The sequence below is a fragment of the Scyliorhinus torazame genome, chromosome 2 (genome assembly GCF_047496885.1).
Source record: "Scyliorhinus torazame isolate Kashiwa2021f chromosome 2, sScyTor2.1, whole genome shotgun sequence".
Classification (NCBI taxonomy): domain Eukaryota; kingdom Metazoa; phylum Chordata; class Chondrichthyes; order Carcharhiniformes; family Scyliorhinidae; genus Scyliorhinus; species Scyliorhinus torazame.
The window spans coordinates 239,828,797-239,845,216 of NC_092708.1; the positions used below are offsets into that span (position 1 = coordinate 239,828,797).

The 16,420-nt window shown below is 49.6% G+C and overlaps 1 protein-coding gene across 1 annotated transcript in view; it reads right to left on the reverse strand.

Moving 5' to 3' along the window:
• fntb (farnesyltransferase, CAAX box, subunit beta) overlaps window positions 1-16,420 on the reverse strand; it is a 145,936-nt gene that overhangs the window by 84,013 nt on the left and 45,503 nt on the right. Inside the window, exon 3 of the mRNA XM_072485483.1 lies at window positions 4,672-4,744. Coding sequence (XP_072341584.1) covers window positions 4,672-4,744 — 73 coding nt within the window. The remainder of the gene's footprint in view (window positions 1-4,671; window positions 4,745-16,420) is intronic.

Consider the following 16,420-nt stretch of genomic DNA (forward strand, 5'->3'; position numbering starts at 1 on the left):
CATTCTCTGTGAAAATGAATGATAATCACTGCCTTTTACCTCAGATTTTGCTATCTGTGAGAATTCTTCAATCAGTGCTCAGATGATTTCAATCAGTCCTCAGATGATTTCACAGTTTCTAGACACCAGAGATTTTCTACAGATGGTACCAGAAAGAAACTGACATCTTAATAGGAAATAGATGCCACAATCGATATTGAACATCGCTAAATCTTTCTATTTGTTACTGACTGCAAGAATCTGGGCCAATACCATCCATCAGCGCAACATTCAAATGACACTCAATAATATAATCCTCTACACCAAATCAAAACAACTTTTGGCTAAGTGTCAATGGAAATACATCCATTTTGACAGTTAATAATAAAATGAATATTACCACCATTATTTCAGAATGCATTTTCTACCTTGAGATCTAATAATAAATATGTTTTTGGCACCTTCTAAAATGGGAATACTACTGTGGAAGTTGTCTCTCAACTTCAATCATAAAAAATATTCCAAAGGAAAGCAGATTAAATATCAGGGTATAAAATACATTCATACACAATGAATTTGCTCCACTACAAACTGTCAAAAAGGACCCCCCCCCTCCCCCCCCACCCCCCCACTGGCACTTGCTAGGTTGCACATCTACTGTACTTCACATTCGAGAGGGGCATACGTGAAGATAATTCACAGAGTCATTGCGACTATAGTATTTAGAATTTTAAAAAAATCAAAGAAAGAACAGTTATAGAATTCTCAAGTCAAGCCACATTTGGTGGTCAAGCACCCCACCAACCATACTGAAAAAAACTCCTCCACTACTAAAACTATGAAAGTCCATTATCGTGCGCATAAAAGATGCGTATATCGATCTCTGTGTTCCTGAATTGGTTTCACTGTCTTGAATTGGAAACGGGCAGATGACTTAGTGATAAGTGTTCTTTCTTCATACTGAAGGAGGCTAGAGAGGAAATTGCTGAGGCCTTGACAGAAATCTTTGGATCCTCACTGTCTTCAGGTGGTGTCCCGGAGGACTGGAGAATAGCCAATGTTGTTCCTTTGTTTAAGAAGGGTAGCAAGGATAATCCAGGGAACTACAGGCCGGTGAGCCATACTTCAGTGGTAGGGAAATTACTGGAGAGAATTCTTCGAGACAGGATCTACTCCCATTTGGAAGCAAATGGACGTATTAGTGAGAGGCAGCATGGTTTTGTGAATTGGAGGTCATGTCTCACTAACATGATCGAGTTTTTCGAAGAGGTCACAAAGATGATTGATGCAGGTAGGGCAGTGGATGTTATCTATATGGACTTCAGTAAGGCCTTTGACAAGGTCCCTCATGGTAGACTAGAACAAAAGGTGAAGTCACACGGGGTCAGGGGTATGCTGGCAAGGTGGATACAGAACTGGCTAGGTCACAGAAGGCAGAGAGTAGCAATGGAAGGATGCTTTGCTAATTGGAGGGCTGTGACTAGTGGTGTTCCGCAGGGATCAGTGCTGGGACCTTTGCTGTTTGTAGTATATATAAATGATTTGGAGGAAAATGTAACTGGTCTGATTAGTAAGTTTGCAGACGACACAAAGGTTGGTGGAACTGCGGATAGCGATGAGGACTGTCAGAGGATACAGCAGGATTTAGATTGTTTGGAGACTTGGGCGGAGAGATGGCAGATGGAGTTTAATCCGGACAAATGTGAGGTAATGCATTTTGGAAGGTCTAATGCAGGTAGGGAATATACAGTGAATGGTAGAACCCTCAAGAGTATTGAAAGTCAGAGAGATCTAGGTGTACAGGTCCACAGGTCACTGAAAGGGGCAACACAGGTGGAGAAGGTAGTCAAGAAGGCATATGGCATGCTTGCCTTCATTGGCCGGGCCATTGAGTATACGAATTGGTAAGTCATGTTGCAGCTGTATAGAACCTTAGTTAGGCCACACTTGGAGTAGTGTTCAATTCTGGTCGCCACACTACCAGAAGGATGTGGAGGCTTTAGAGAGGGTGCAGAAGAGATTTACCAGAATGTTGCCTGGTATGGAGGGCATTAGCTATGAGGAATAAACTCGGTTTGTTCTCACTGGAACGACGGAGGTTGAGGGGCGACCTGATAGAGGTCTACAAAATTATGAGGGGCATAGACAGAGTGGATAGTCAGAGGCTTTTCCCCAGGGTAGAGGGGTCAATTACTAGGGGTCATAGGTTTAAGGTGCAAGGGGCAAGGTTTAGAGTAGATGTACGAGGCAAGTTTTTTTTTTCTACACAGAGGGTAGTGGGTGCCTGGAACCCGGTACCGGAGGAGGTGGTGGAAGCAGGGACGATAGTGACATTTAAGGGGCATCTTGACAAATACATGAATAGGATGGGAATAGAGGGATACGGATCCAGGAAGTGTAGAAGATTTTAGTTTAGTCGGGCAGCATGGTCGGCACGGGCTTGGAGGGACGAAGGGCCTGTTCCTGAGCTGTACTTTTCTTTGTTCTTTGTTCAAAGTCAGAAGATCAAGGTTCAAACTCCACGCCAGACAGTGGCAAAAGGGGAGATGTTAAAGATATGTTAGTCACACGATAAGTTACGCGCGTGAAGGGCACTGTCTAATTAAGGGCACAATTCTCCCAACAAATTCTACATTCATTTGTGGCTGGTTTTTCAGGGAGTTTCCTGCTGCTCTGCCGGCGAGTTCCCCACCACTATTCAATGACACTTAAGTCACTTTTTTGAACCCTGGGGAGTTTCTGAGGGGCTGGTTTAGCACACTGGGCTAAATAGCTGGCTTTTAAAGCAGACCAACGCAGGCCAGCAGCACGGTTCAATTCCCGTACCAGCCTCCCCGAACAGGCACCAGAATGTGGCGACTAGGGGCTTTTCACAGTAACTTCATTTGAAGCCTACTTGTGACAATAAGCGATTTTTATTTTCATTTCTCACCAGTTTAGCCCACACTTAGGGCCGGATTCTCTGGCCACGTCCGCCTGGCGTCCGGATATTCTCACCGAAGATCAGTGAACCTTTACATGGTCTGTGTCCTGCCCGTGGCGATGTTGCAATGGGTAGGGCAGAAGAATCCAGCGCTTAGAATTTTTTTCAGCACTGGGGAGCTGAACTTCGAGATCGGGCCGTCATTTTTAAAGGGTGCCCTGAACTCTAAAAGCTTGCGGTTCCCCCACCCATGGGCAATGTCACCCCACACACCCAAGTAAGTGCGCCCCACTTCAGGCCCCCCCTCCCCCAAGCCCTCTTACAGCACCCCCTGCCTTCCAGGATCCCCACCCGTCACCCCCCCAACCCCCAACCTCCCGCAGGACTCAACTTACCTACCCTGCACACCCCCACCCTTCAAAACCCCCTCGCCACCCTCCTTCCATGGTCATGGCACCCTCCTCCCCCCCCCCCCTTGGGCCCTGATCCTTGGAAGTGCCATCCTGGCAACCTTTCACTGCTCCAGCCAACTTAGCAGTGCTACCAGGGCACCTTGGCAGTGCCAGTGTGGCAGTGTCAAGGTGGCAGCTGGGCAGTGCCTGGATGCCACGTTCCAGGGGAGGGCCAGGGGTCTCCAATAGCCCGGGAGACCCCCCTGGTGCTGTTCCGCCTGGTCCACGTTCTTGTGGACCAGCACTGATTGGCGTCCAGCTGCAGCCTCCCTGGGGAAGCCGGAGAACTGAGGAAGACCGGTGGCTATCGGGTAGGGAGGTCTTAAGTAGGTTTGCAGCCTACTTCTGCGAGCACCGTTTGGTCCCGTGCCTTTTGGGCGGAGTTCCAAATCCGAAGCTTGCGGGACTTGGGTTAATCCCACAGGCATGGAGGCTGCCGGGAAGCCTGCGAGAGGGCTCTCCCGGGATTCTCCGGCCGTGTTGTGCTCTCGCTTGAGCGCAATGCGGCCAGAGAATCACGCCATAAGTACCTAGAGCACTTATAAACAAAGATTTTGTTAAATTGATCTACTAGTGTACATTTTACTGGCCTATGCAAAAGAATGTAAGGCGAAATATGAGCCATCACTTGAATTTAACCTGTTCATTTACCCATTTATCATTGTATCAAGAGCATAAAAAGAGATTACTGGGACATTTGGGATGACAGGTTGGAAGACGGACATATGTACTGCTACATTCTGTAATCCAGGAAAAGGGTTAGTGCCTCGTTTCACTCTTCACCATCTGACTTGGGATCCAATTAACACCGGAACTCAGTCACTGAATTGTGGATTGACTTGCAGTGAGATACTGATGTCCGGTGAGAGTGGGAAGCTGCCTCCCACACTCTCCTCCTTGATTGGGTTGTAGGGGCCCATCAAACCCTCCCAATTAAAGGACTAATCACAGTTAAAAAGGTGGCTTAAGTTCATGGAATAATTGCTTTCACCCTGCCCTGTCACATTGTTAATTTATGATGACCCTTCCACTTCCTCACAATATTCTCCAAGGGAAGAGTAGAAAGAATTGAAAGCTGTTCTTGTGCTGGAACTGTACAAAGAACTAGTTGTTTTTTTTGTTTCATATTTTCATAAAGCAACCTTAACCCTTCAAATGTTGCTATCCAAAGGTTCAAAGCAAAGTGGATTTGAAAATCAGTGTACCGCAATAAAACAAAACATTTTAGTCAGATGTCAACAGCTAAATTCCAAACTTCACACTGAATGTGCACATTAAAAATCCCTCCCCCTCTACCTCCCCTGCCTGAAGTCTTACCGAATACGACTCCGAGAGGTGCCTCAGACCTTTCTTCAAGTACTGGAAATGTTTCTCCCTTTGAAGGACAGGCCTGGAAAACAGCACACATGACTGAATCAATCAATGCAGATAATTAGGCAGCATTGAACCACTCTATTGGCTGTTGTATAATTAATATTTTCATTAATACCTTAGGGCTGCACTCAATGGTCCAATTGAGGATTCATAAATAGACAACTGCAGGCTGCAAAGTGCATGATTCTGCAGTACAATGTCCCACGCCAGACCATGAATAGATGCAACACATCTTTTAACATTCAGTTTTGCAAACCTTAAATATCTTGCACTCTTACACCCAAATGAGAGAAATGAAATTACAGGACTGCTGCATAACGACTCTGAGCCCAAACACATTGGGCAGCATTCTCCGTTTGGGAAATGATGTTCTTCCGCCGGAGCAGAATTGCAACCGGTTTCCGAACTCCCTGGGAGTGCAAACCGGTAACTCGGTGTTCTACGCCATGCAAATTTATGCATGGAATGGAATGTGAGGGATTCCCAGGGAATCCTGCTATTGGTCCCTAGATAGCAAGGTTCCGTGGCTAGCCACCACCATCCCCCCCCTCCCAGAATCGCAAATCGACCCCAAATCCCCTCCTGCACAGCAGCCCCCCCACCCCAATTGCCTGGGTTCCCTGTACCCACAAGTATGGGGGTGACCCAATCCCCCTCCCAGGACCCATGTAATAGGGAGATCCCTCACAGGGACCCCTGTAATAGGGAGACATCCACAGCCTCCACATGGATCCCTGTAATAGGGAGAACCTCCTCCCAGCCCCCCCAGGGAGACCCCCCTGGGACCCCTATAATAGGGGGAGCCCCTGCCTAAAAGGATCATCCCCCGAAACAAGACCCTTGTCTGGAAGCTAGAGCAGTTCAGACAGGGACAGTGAGAGGAATTACAGCTGTAACACTTAACTTATAGCTCCATTTGTCCATTCCTGGAAGGAGAGCAGCTGCTACATGCCTCTGGTTCACACAGATCCATGAGCTGCAAGACATTCATAGCTTTCTAGTAGTGATCTGTGATTGACAGCTCCTACAAACCATCTGCAGCTTTGAATCATTCATACTCCTTCACAGTTCAGTGGCCCAAGTGTTGGAACCCCAAAGTTTGGAAACACTAACCACATCAAAGAGAGCCAAGTGCATGCCAATCACTCAAAAGTGTGATTTCATACCACTTATCTCACTTTGATGTGGTCCATAGCTGTCTAGCTTCCAGACAGGGGCCTCTTTTATTTGGGGGGGGGGGGGGGGGGTAGGAGGAGGAGGAAGAGTCCCTTTAGGCAGGAGGTCCCTGTGGGGAGTCCCTTTATTACAAGGGTCCCTGGGGGGGTGGGGATGCTATTACAGGGGTCCCTGTCAGGGTCTCCCTATTACAGGGGCCCTTGGGCGGGGGCGGGGGGGGGGGGGGGGGGGGGGGGGGGGAGTCTGGTAAAAGTGGCGTGGGCAGGCAGTTTCAAGAGAATGGCTCAGATAGGCTTGGTGTGGTGGACCTTGCATTGGGCCGATGGGGCAGACATTGCCCCCTTGGCTCACCACGAGGTCCACCGCACCAGGGCCATGCTGGTAGGGACCACAAGTGATCCATGCCCATGTGATTCCTGGCTGTGGGATCCGAAGAATCACGGAAGGCCAGAGCATAGGGCGCCAGGCCTGCTAAATGGGTCATTAAGATCAATTTGCATTTATTTACATGCTCCTACTGGCATGCGGATTGGAGCTCGTTCCCACCACCAGCGGGAGGGTCGGAGCATCGCGATCAAGTCATCACCCAGCATCGATCCAGATTTTATCCCAACACCCGATTTTATGTCCCATTGGGAAACGCGATCCGGGTGTCCAAGGGCAGAGAATACCGCCAATTGCAATTAGATTGTAGCATAATGCGAGTTTGTATGCTTCATATGTTACAGACCTGATGCATATAATGATTTACTTAATAAAAGTGAGAGAACTGGCCATGACATTCTTAAAAACTGGAAACTGAATGTTTTCTCCTGGGATCTTCAATAAATGAGCATTTTGTAGTGTAGATATATCTATGGTTTCAATGTGGAAGCCCAAGAACATAACTCATTTGACAGCCACGAGTAAAGACGTCATAATTCAGAACATAAAATTATACGTCTCACTATTTCTAAGCCCAACTCAGTTTATTATATGAATTTCAAGGAACTGAAAGTTTTCGTATTTAAAGTCTCAATCAAGTAAGATGAGCTTCTGCCACAGCTGCTAAATAGAAGTAAAGCATACAGCATTTAATTCATTGTAAATCTCAGCGCAAAACCTCAGCTGACAGCATGCAACTATGTACCATTGTTATATATGAGCAGAATAAATTAACACTGGCAAAGTAAGTTAAAAACATATGTTGAGCAATGCATAGTCTGGAGTGCGTTGCAAATCACAAACCCATGAAGAGGGAGTCGTAACCTGCAAGATCAAAGCTTAAACCATTTATCAGCTGAATTAGGAGAACTTGCAAAATTATATAAACTACATTACAGAACAGATTAACGATCAATCTTGCAGAAATAGATTTGTTCCACATCTAACTTTTTGCCTAGTCACAGCAGGAAGTGGAGTCCCAGCATCAGAACAAACAACTCCACAGCAGGAGTAGTGTCTGAAAGTTGGTCACTCTACTGGAGGAAGGATACACTAAAATTATACCAAGCAGGAGATATTCGATTATGAACAAATGCTTGAAAAATTGGTATGAATTACATTAGACCTGGAACAGTTAATTAGGATATTACAGAGGTTTTCAGGATGATCAATGCCTCTGTGAGGATGAATATCAATAGACATCCTGGAGTAGAGGAAAGACAAATCTCACAGGGGGTATCACTACAGTGTTTTGTGTGGCACGAGCCCAGAAACAGACTCACCAGTCTTTCAACCAGGGTTGCTGTAAAGCTCAGAAACAAAGACCGAGGAGCTTTCTCTCAAAAATAATTTCATTTTCAACTAGAGAAACATCCCTATAGAGGGATTGCGATTACGGAGACATGGTGCACAATCTGACCAAAAAATGGCAATGTGCGATTTATCATGGAATTTTGAGCCTCTTTGCCAAAAATGTGAGTGGGTGTAGTTTACAGCGTCACTTCGGCAGGGCCTCTTCAAACAGATTTGATGGCACCCCGACCAGCGGGGTCTCGGGGACTCTTCCTCTCTCAATATTCAACATTGGCATCTACCTCCTCCCAATATCTGCACCCACCTCTGCCCACCACATATAGGCACCACCCCATTGGGCCTCCCACTAGGGTACAGCCCTGGCACTGCCTTGTGTGCTAACCTGGCAGTGCCAACCTGTGCCGGGGGAAATGCCAGGGCATGTCCCTCCACCCCCACCCCAGGGGCTATACATACCCCTGTGCCCCAGAGGGCTTACCTCAACTTTCTCACGCCTGTTGTAAATAGCTCTGGTGCCTGGTGAATATTCCGTGGGGGCTAGATCTGGAGAGAATGCCCACAAGTGACATGGTAAAATATTAAAATGAGGTTCCCATGCTCTCGCAGTACAATTAACACTACTCCACTGGAGAGTTTGGGAGGGGGGAGGGTGAAAATTGCAAACCCCAATCACGCCGGAAAGCATCACGTGTACAATTCTCTCTGGATTTTGAGTCCTCGCCGGCTTTTTCACGGACTCAAAAGTGCCCTCTTGGCTGCAGAGTGACCAGGGCGAGGAGCTGAATATCCAAGTGTACTCAGTATTTAGGAAGTACAGTCAAAAATGGAAAGGTGGTGGGGTGGCGCTGTTAGTTAAGGATGAAATCAGTGCAATAGAGAGAGGATACTGGCTCAGAAAATCAAGATGTAGGGCACGCTCAATTGGCGCTGCAACACCCGACACAGGACACAAGGCTTGTAAATCCTTACTGGCCTATTCACACTTTGCATGATCAAAGGAGATCTCACAAGGCGTCGCTATCTGATCCGCCCACTGAGGTCAGGAACCAGATTTGCATGTTCAAGTGGGCAGTTAGTCTCACTTGAATATGTCTACGGTGGATCGACCCATCACCCAGGAGCTAACAGCCTCACCTTGGAGACCCCGGGCGGGCACCATTTAGCACTGGTTTCCGCAAACTTGAACCAGGCGTACCGGCACTTGAGGACGCGGGTCTCCCAGGCGATCGGGGCCCCTGGGTGGTTGGCCTCTGGGCAGGATAATAACCTGTCATCCCTGGTACCACCCAGGTGCTGTGGCACTGCCAGCCTAGCAGTGCGCCAGGGTATCCAGGCTGGCATGGGCACTGCCAGAGCTCCAGGCTTTCAGTGCCCAGGTGGCATCATGGCCACATCATGCCCATGCTGGGGATCGGGCCTGGGGGTGCCCTGCACTTATGAGGTAGTGTGCGGGAGGCTTAAAGGCCCCCCCGAGAAGTCTACAAAATTATGAGGGGCATGGTAGGAGTGGATAGTCAGAAGCTTTTTCCCAGGGTGGAAGAGTCAATTACTAGCAAAGTTTAGAGGAGATGTGCGAAGGAAGTGGGTGCCTGGAACTTGTTGCCGGAGGAGGTGGTGAAAGCAGGTACGATAGTAACGTTTAAGGGGCGTCTTGACAAACACATAAATCGAGGCGCAAAAATGAAGCAGAGTCCCGTTTAACAGCAGGGTCGCTCTTAGCGTTGCCAGCACCGGAAACACCTGGCGAAATGCACTCGACACCGGACTCTATTTCACGTCCGGTAAATCGCAATCATAGAATCAGTGTAGATGAAGCGAAGAAGCAACAATGGACAGAAAACATTAGTAGGAGTTGTCTATAGGCCTCCAAGCAGTAGTGATAAGGTAGAGGATGGCATTAAAATAGAAATTAGAGATGCATGTAACAAGTGTGCTAAAGTACTTCCGGGTGCGGCGATGACCAGCTAAGTCGCACGTTTCGGCAGCTCCCGGTGGAAAGGACTTTTGGGCTCTTGATAGGAGCCCCAACGGCAATTTTAACGGCTAAAAACACTGAGCGGTAAACCAGAAGGGAATCCCCCCGGACACGGATGGAAAAAGGAGAGGAAAGTGGCCAGATTGCGGTGGATCCTCTAGAGCAGCGGCCAGGAAGGCAGGCACAAAGCAAGATGGCGTCGGAAGGAGGCAGTTTAATATGGGGCCCTGACCAACAAGAGTTCCTGCGGCGTTGCGTGGAAGAACTTAAAAAGGAGATGAAGAAGGAGCTGTTGGCCCCGATATTACAGGCGATTGAAGGGCTAAAGGAGGAGCAAAAGACCCAGGAGCAGGAGCTTTAGGTCATGTTGGCAAAGGCTGCTGAGAATGAGGACGACATACAGGGCCTGGTGGTGAAGACAGAGATGCACGAGGCACAACACAAAAGGTGTGTGGAAAGGCTGGAGGTGCTGGAGAATAATGCGAGGAGGAAGAATTTAAGGATTCTTGGTCTTCCTGAAGGTGCAGGATTAGTGTACATGGATTTTAGTAAGGCATTTGATAAAGTTCCCCATGGTAGGCTTCTGCACAAAGTAAGGAGGCATGGGATAGTGGGAAATTTGGCCAGTTGGATAACGAACTGGCTAACCGATAGAAGTCAGAGAGTGGTGGTGGATGGCAAATATTCAGCCTGGATCCCAGTTACCAGTGGTGTACCGCAGGGATCAGTTCTGGGTCCTCTGCTGTTTGTGATTTTCATTAATGACTTGGATGAGGGAGTTGAAGGGTGGGTCAGTAAATTTGCAGATGATACGAAGATTGGTGGAGTTGTGGATAGTAAGGAGGGCTGTTGTCGGCTGCAAAGAGACATAGATAGGATGCAGAGCTGGGCTGAGAAGTGGCAGATGGAGTTTAACCCTGAAAAGTGTGAGGTTGTCCATTTTGGAAGGACAAATATGAATGCGGAATACAGGGTTAACGGTAGAGTTCTTGGCAATGTGGAGGAGCAGAGAGACCTTGGGGTCTATGTTCATACATCTTTGAAAGTTGCCACTCAAGTGGATAGAGCTGTGAAGAAGGCCTATGGTGTGCTCGCGTTCATTAACAGAGGGATTGAATTTAAGAGCCGTGAGGTGATGATGCAGCTGTACAAAACTTTGGTAAGGCCACATTTGGAGTACTGTGTACAGTTCTGGTCGCCTCATTTTAGGAAGGATGTGGAAGCTCTGGAAAAGGTGCAAAGAAGATTTACCAGGATGTTGCCTGGAATGGAGAGTAGGTCTTACGAGGAAAGGTTGAGGGTGCTAGGCCTTTTCTCATTAGAGCGGAGAAGGATGAGGGGCGACTTGATCGAGGTTTATAAGATGATCAGGGGAATAGATAGAGTAGACAGTCAGAGACTTTTTCCCCAGGTGGAACACACCATTACAAGGGGACATAAATTTAAGGTGAAAGGTGGAAGATATAGGAGGGATATCAGAGGTAGGTTCTTTACCCAGAGAGTAGTGGGGGCATGGAATGCACTGCCTGTGGAAGTAGTTGAGTCGGAAACATTAGTGACCTTCAAGCAGCTGTTGGATAGGTACATGGATTACGGGAAAATGATATAGTGTAGATTTATTTGTTCTTAAGGGCAGCACGGTAGCATTGTGGATAGCACAATTGCTTCACAGATCCATGGTCCCAGGTTCGATTCCGGCTTGGGTCATTGTCTGTGCGGAGTCTGCACGTCCTCCCCGTGTCTGCGTGGGTTTCCTCCGGGTGCTCCGGTTTCCTCCCACAGTCCAAAGATGTGCGGGTTAGGTGAATTGGCCAATGATAAATTGCCCTTAATGTCCAAATTGCCCTTGGTGTTGGGTGGAGGTGTTGAGTTTGGGTAGGGTGCTCTTTCCAAGAGCTGGTGCAGACTCAGGGGGCCGAATGGCCTCCTTCTGCACTGTAGATTCAATGATAATCTATGATTAATCTAGGACAAAGGTTCGGCACAACATCGTGGGCCGAAGGGCCTGTTCTGTGCTGTATTTTCTATGTTCTATGTGCAGAAGGGGCGGACGTCGGGGCATACGTGAGCACGATGCTGCACTCGTTAATGGGATCGGAGGCCCCGACGGGCCCGTTGGAGGTGGAGGGAGCCTATCGAGTTGTGGCGCGAAGACCGAGGGCTGGAGAAATTCCTCGAGCCATAGTGGTGAGATTTCTCCGATATAAGGACAGAGAGATGGTCCTCAGATGGGCAAAGAAAACTCGGAGCAGTAGGTGGGAGAACGCGGTGATCCGCGTATATCAAGATTCGAGTGCGGAGGTGGCGAGAAGGAGGGCAAGCTTTAATCGGGCCAAGGCGGTGCTGCACAAAAGGAAGGTTAAATTTGGAATGCTGCAGCCAGCAAGACTGTGGGTCACACATCAAGGGAAACACCACTACTTTGAAACGGCCGAAGAGGCGTGGACATTTATTGTCGAGGATAAACTGGAATAAGCGGGCTAGAAAAAGAACGTTTGGGACAAAGTGCTGGGGTGAATATGTGGGGTGAAGGGGGGGAAAAAGGGGGAAGAGATGACTTCCCAAGTTGTTAATCCTGCGACCCTGTAACTTTTCTCTCTTCCCCATGTCGTGGGGGAGGGGGGTAGGGAGGATGAGGAGCTGGGGGCGCTGGCCATTGGGGGCGGGGCCAAATGGGAAGCGCGGGCTTTGTTCCCGCGCTATGGTAATCATGGCGGGAACAGGGAAGCAGGAAGGAGGGGGCCTCGCACAGTGGGAGCCGAGGTCACGGGGGGGAAGCCGACGTCGGCCAGAGTTTGCTGACTTCTGGGAGCAACATGGGGGGTGCAATTACGCTAGTGAGGGATCTAGCAGGGGGGGGTTAACTGGGTTGCTGCTGCTGGGGAGAAGGGGGAGCTGGTATGGGGTGGGGTGGTCAGGGCGGGAGGGCGCCGTTGGGGGGAGATACGGCTACGTGGGAACCGGGTGAGGAGCTGGATTGAAAAAGGAGATGGCTAGTCGACAAGTGGGGGGGGGGGGGGTAAAGAGCCCCCCAACCCGGCTGATCACGTGGAATGTGAGAGGGCTGAACGGGCCGATAAAGAGGGCACGGGTACTCGCACACCTAAAGAAACTTAAGGCAGATGTGGTTATGCTGCAGGAGATGCATCTGAAACTGATAGACCAGGTCAGACTACGCAAAGGATGGGTGGGGCAGGTGTTTCATTCGGGGCTAGACGCAAAAAACAGGGGGGTGGCTATACTAGTGGGGAAGCGGGTAATGTTTGAGGCAAAGACCATAGTGGCGGATAGTGGGGGCAGATACTTGATGGTGAGTGGCAAATTGCATGGGGAGGCGGTGGTATTAGTGAACGTGTATGCCCCGAACTGGGATGATGCCAACTTTGAGGCGTATGTTAGGACGTATCCCGGACCTAGAGGTGGGGAAGTTGGTAATGGGTGGAGATTTTAATACGGTGCTGGACCCAGGGCTGGACAGATCGAGGTCCAGGACCGGAAGGAGGCCGGCTGCAGCTAGGGTGCTTAAGGACTTTATGGAGCAGATGGGAGGAGTAGACCCCTGGAGATTTCGTAGACCTAGGAGTAAGGAGATTTTGTTTTTCTCCTATGTCCACAAAGTTGATTCACGGATAGACTTTTTTGTTTTGGGAAGGGCACTGATCCCGAAGGTGACGGGGACGGAGTACACGGCTATAGCTATTTCGGATCACGCTCCACATTGGGTGGACCTGGAGATAGGGGAGGAAAAAGAACAGCATCCACCCTGGAGAATGGACATGGGATTATTGGCAGATGAGGGTGTGTGTTTAAGGGTGAGGGGGTGTATTGAAAGGTACTTGGAACTCAATGATAATGGGGAGGTTCAGGTGGGAGTGGTCTGGGAGGCGCTGAAGGCAGTGGTTAGAGGGGAGCTGATATCTATTAGGGCACATAGAGGAAAGCAGGAGGGCAGGGAAAGGGAGCGGTTGTTGAAAGAACTTCTGAGGGTGGACAGACAATATGCGGAGGCACCGGAGGAGGGACTGTACAGGGAAAGGCAAAGGCTACATGTAGAATTTGACTTGTTGACTACGGGTAATGCAGAGGCACAATGGAGGAAGGCACAGGGTGTACAGTACGAATATGGGGAGAAGGCGAGCAGGTTGCTGGCCCACCAACTGAGGAAAAGGGGAGCAGCGAGGGAGATAGGGGGGTGAGAGATGAGGAGGGAGAGATGGAGCGGGGAGCGGAGAGAGTGAATGGCGTGTTCAAGGCATTTTATGAAAGATTATATGAAGCTCAGCCCCCGGATGGGAAGGAGAGAATGAGGTGCTTTCTGGATCAGCTGGAATTTCCTAAGGTGGAGGAGCAGGAGAGGGCGGGACTGGGAGCACAGATTGAGACGGAGGAAGTAGTGAAAGGGATTGGGGGCATGCAGGCGGGGATGGCCCCGGGACCAGACGGATTCCCAGTTGAATTCTATAGGAAATATATGGACTTGCTGGCCCCGCTACTGATGAGAACCTTTAATGAGGCGAGGGAAAGGGGGCAGCTGCCCCCGACTATGTCAGAGGCAACGATATCGCTCCTCCTAAAGAAGGAAAAAGACCCGCTGCAATGCGGGTTCTATAGGCCCATTTCCCTCCTGAATGTGGACACTAATATTCTGGCCAAGGTAATGGCAACGAGGATAGAGGATTGTGTCCCGGGGGTGGTTCATGAGGACCAAACTGGGTTTGTGAAGGGGAGACAGCTGAATACAAATATACGGAGGCTGCTAGGGGTAATGATGATGCCCCCACCAGAGGGGGAAGCGGAGATAGTGGTGGTGATGGATGCCGAGAAAGCATTTGATAGAGTGGAGTGGTATTATTTGTGGGAGGTGTTGAGGAGATTTGGCTTTGGAGATGGGTATATCAGATGGGTACAATTGCTGTATAGGGCCCCGATGGCGAGCGTGGTCACGAATGGACGGGGGTCTGATTATTTTCGGCTCCATAGAGGGACGAGGCAGGGATGTCCTCTGTCCCCGTTATTGTTTGCACTGGCGATTGAGCCCCTTGCCATAGCATTGAGGGGTTCCAGGAAAAGGAGGAGAGTACTCAGGGGAGGAGAAGAACACCGGGTATCTCTGTATGCGGATGATTTGTTGCTATGTGTGGCGGACCCAGCGGAGGGGATGCCAGAGATAATGCGGATACTTGGGGAGTTTGGGGATTTTTCAGGGTATAAATTGAACATGGGGAAAAGTGAGTTGTTTGTGGTGCATCCAGGGGAGCAGAGCAGAGAAATAGAGGATTTACCGTTGAGGAAGGTAACAAGGGACTTCCGGTACTTGGGGATCCAGATAGCCAAGAATTGGGTTACATTACATAGGCTTAATTTAACGCGGTTGGTGGAACAGATGGAGGAGGACTTTAAGAGATGGGACATGGTGTCCCTGTCACTGGCAGGTAGGGTGCAGGCGGTTAAAATGGTGGTCCTCCCGAGATTCCTTTTTGTGTTTCAGTGCCTCCCGGTGGTGGTCACGAAGGCTTTTTTCAAAAGAATCGAGAAGAGTATTATGAGTTGTGTGTGGGCCGGGAAGACCCCGAGAGTGAGGAGGGGATTTTTGCAGCGTAGTAGGGACAGGGGGGGGGCTGGCACTATCGAGCCTAAGTGAGTACTACTGGGCCGCCAATATTTCAATGGTGTGTAAGTGGATGGGAGAAGGGGAGGGAGCGGCGTGGAAGAGATTGGAGAGGGCGTCCTGCAGGAGGACTAGCCTACAAGCTATGGTGGCGGCACCGTTGCCGTTCTCACCGAAGAAATACACCACAAGCCCGCTGGTAGTGGCTACATTGAAAATTTGGGGGCAGTGGAGACGGCATAGGGGAAAGACGGGAGCCTCGGTGCGGTCCCCGATAAGAAATAACCATTGGTTTGTTCCGGGGAGAATGGATGGGGGATTTGGAGCATGGCAAAGAGCAGGGGTAGCACAATTGAGAGATCTGTTCGTAGATGGGACTTTTGCGAGTCTGGGAGTGCTGACGGAAAAATATGGGTTGCCCCAAGGGAATGCATTTCGGTATATGCAACTGAGGGCTTTTGCGAGGCAACAGGTGAGGGAATCCCCGCAGCACCCGACGCAGGAGGTGCAGGATAGAGTGATCTCAGAGACATGGGTGGGGGATGGTAAGGTGTCGGACATATATAGGGAAATGAGGGACGAGGGTGAGATCATGGTAGAAGAGCTGAAAGGGAAATGGGAAGAAGAGCTGGGGGAGGAGATTGAGGAGGGGCTGTGGGCTGATGCCCTATGTAGGGTAAACTCATCGTCCTCGTGTGCCAGGCTAAGCCTGATACAATTTAAGGTGTTACGCAGGGCGCATATGACTGGAGCACGGCTCAGTAAATTTTTGGGGGTAGAGGATAGGTGTGCGAGATGCTCGAGAAGCCCAGCGAATCACACCCACATGTTCTGGTCATGCCCGGCACTACAGGGGTTTTGGGTGGGGGTGTCAAAGGTGCTTTCGAAGGTGGTGGGGGTCCAGGTCGAACCAAGCTGGGGGTTGGCTATATTTGGGGTTGCAGAAGAGCCGGGAGTGCAGGAGGCAAGAGAGACTGATGTTTTGGCCTTTGCGTCCCTAGTAGCCCGGCGCAGGATATTGTTAATGTGGAAGGAAGCCAAACCCCCGGGTGTGGAGATCTGGATAAACGACATGGCAGGGTTTATAAAGTTAGAACGGATTCAGTTCGTACTAAGGAGTTCGGCTCAAGGGTTCACCAGGCGGTGGCAACCGTTCGTCGACTACCTCACAGAAAGATAGAGGGAATGGAAAAGAA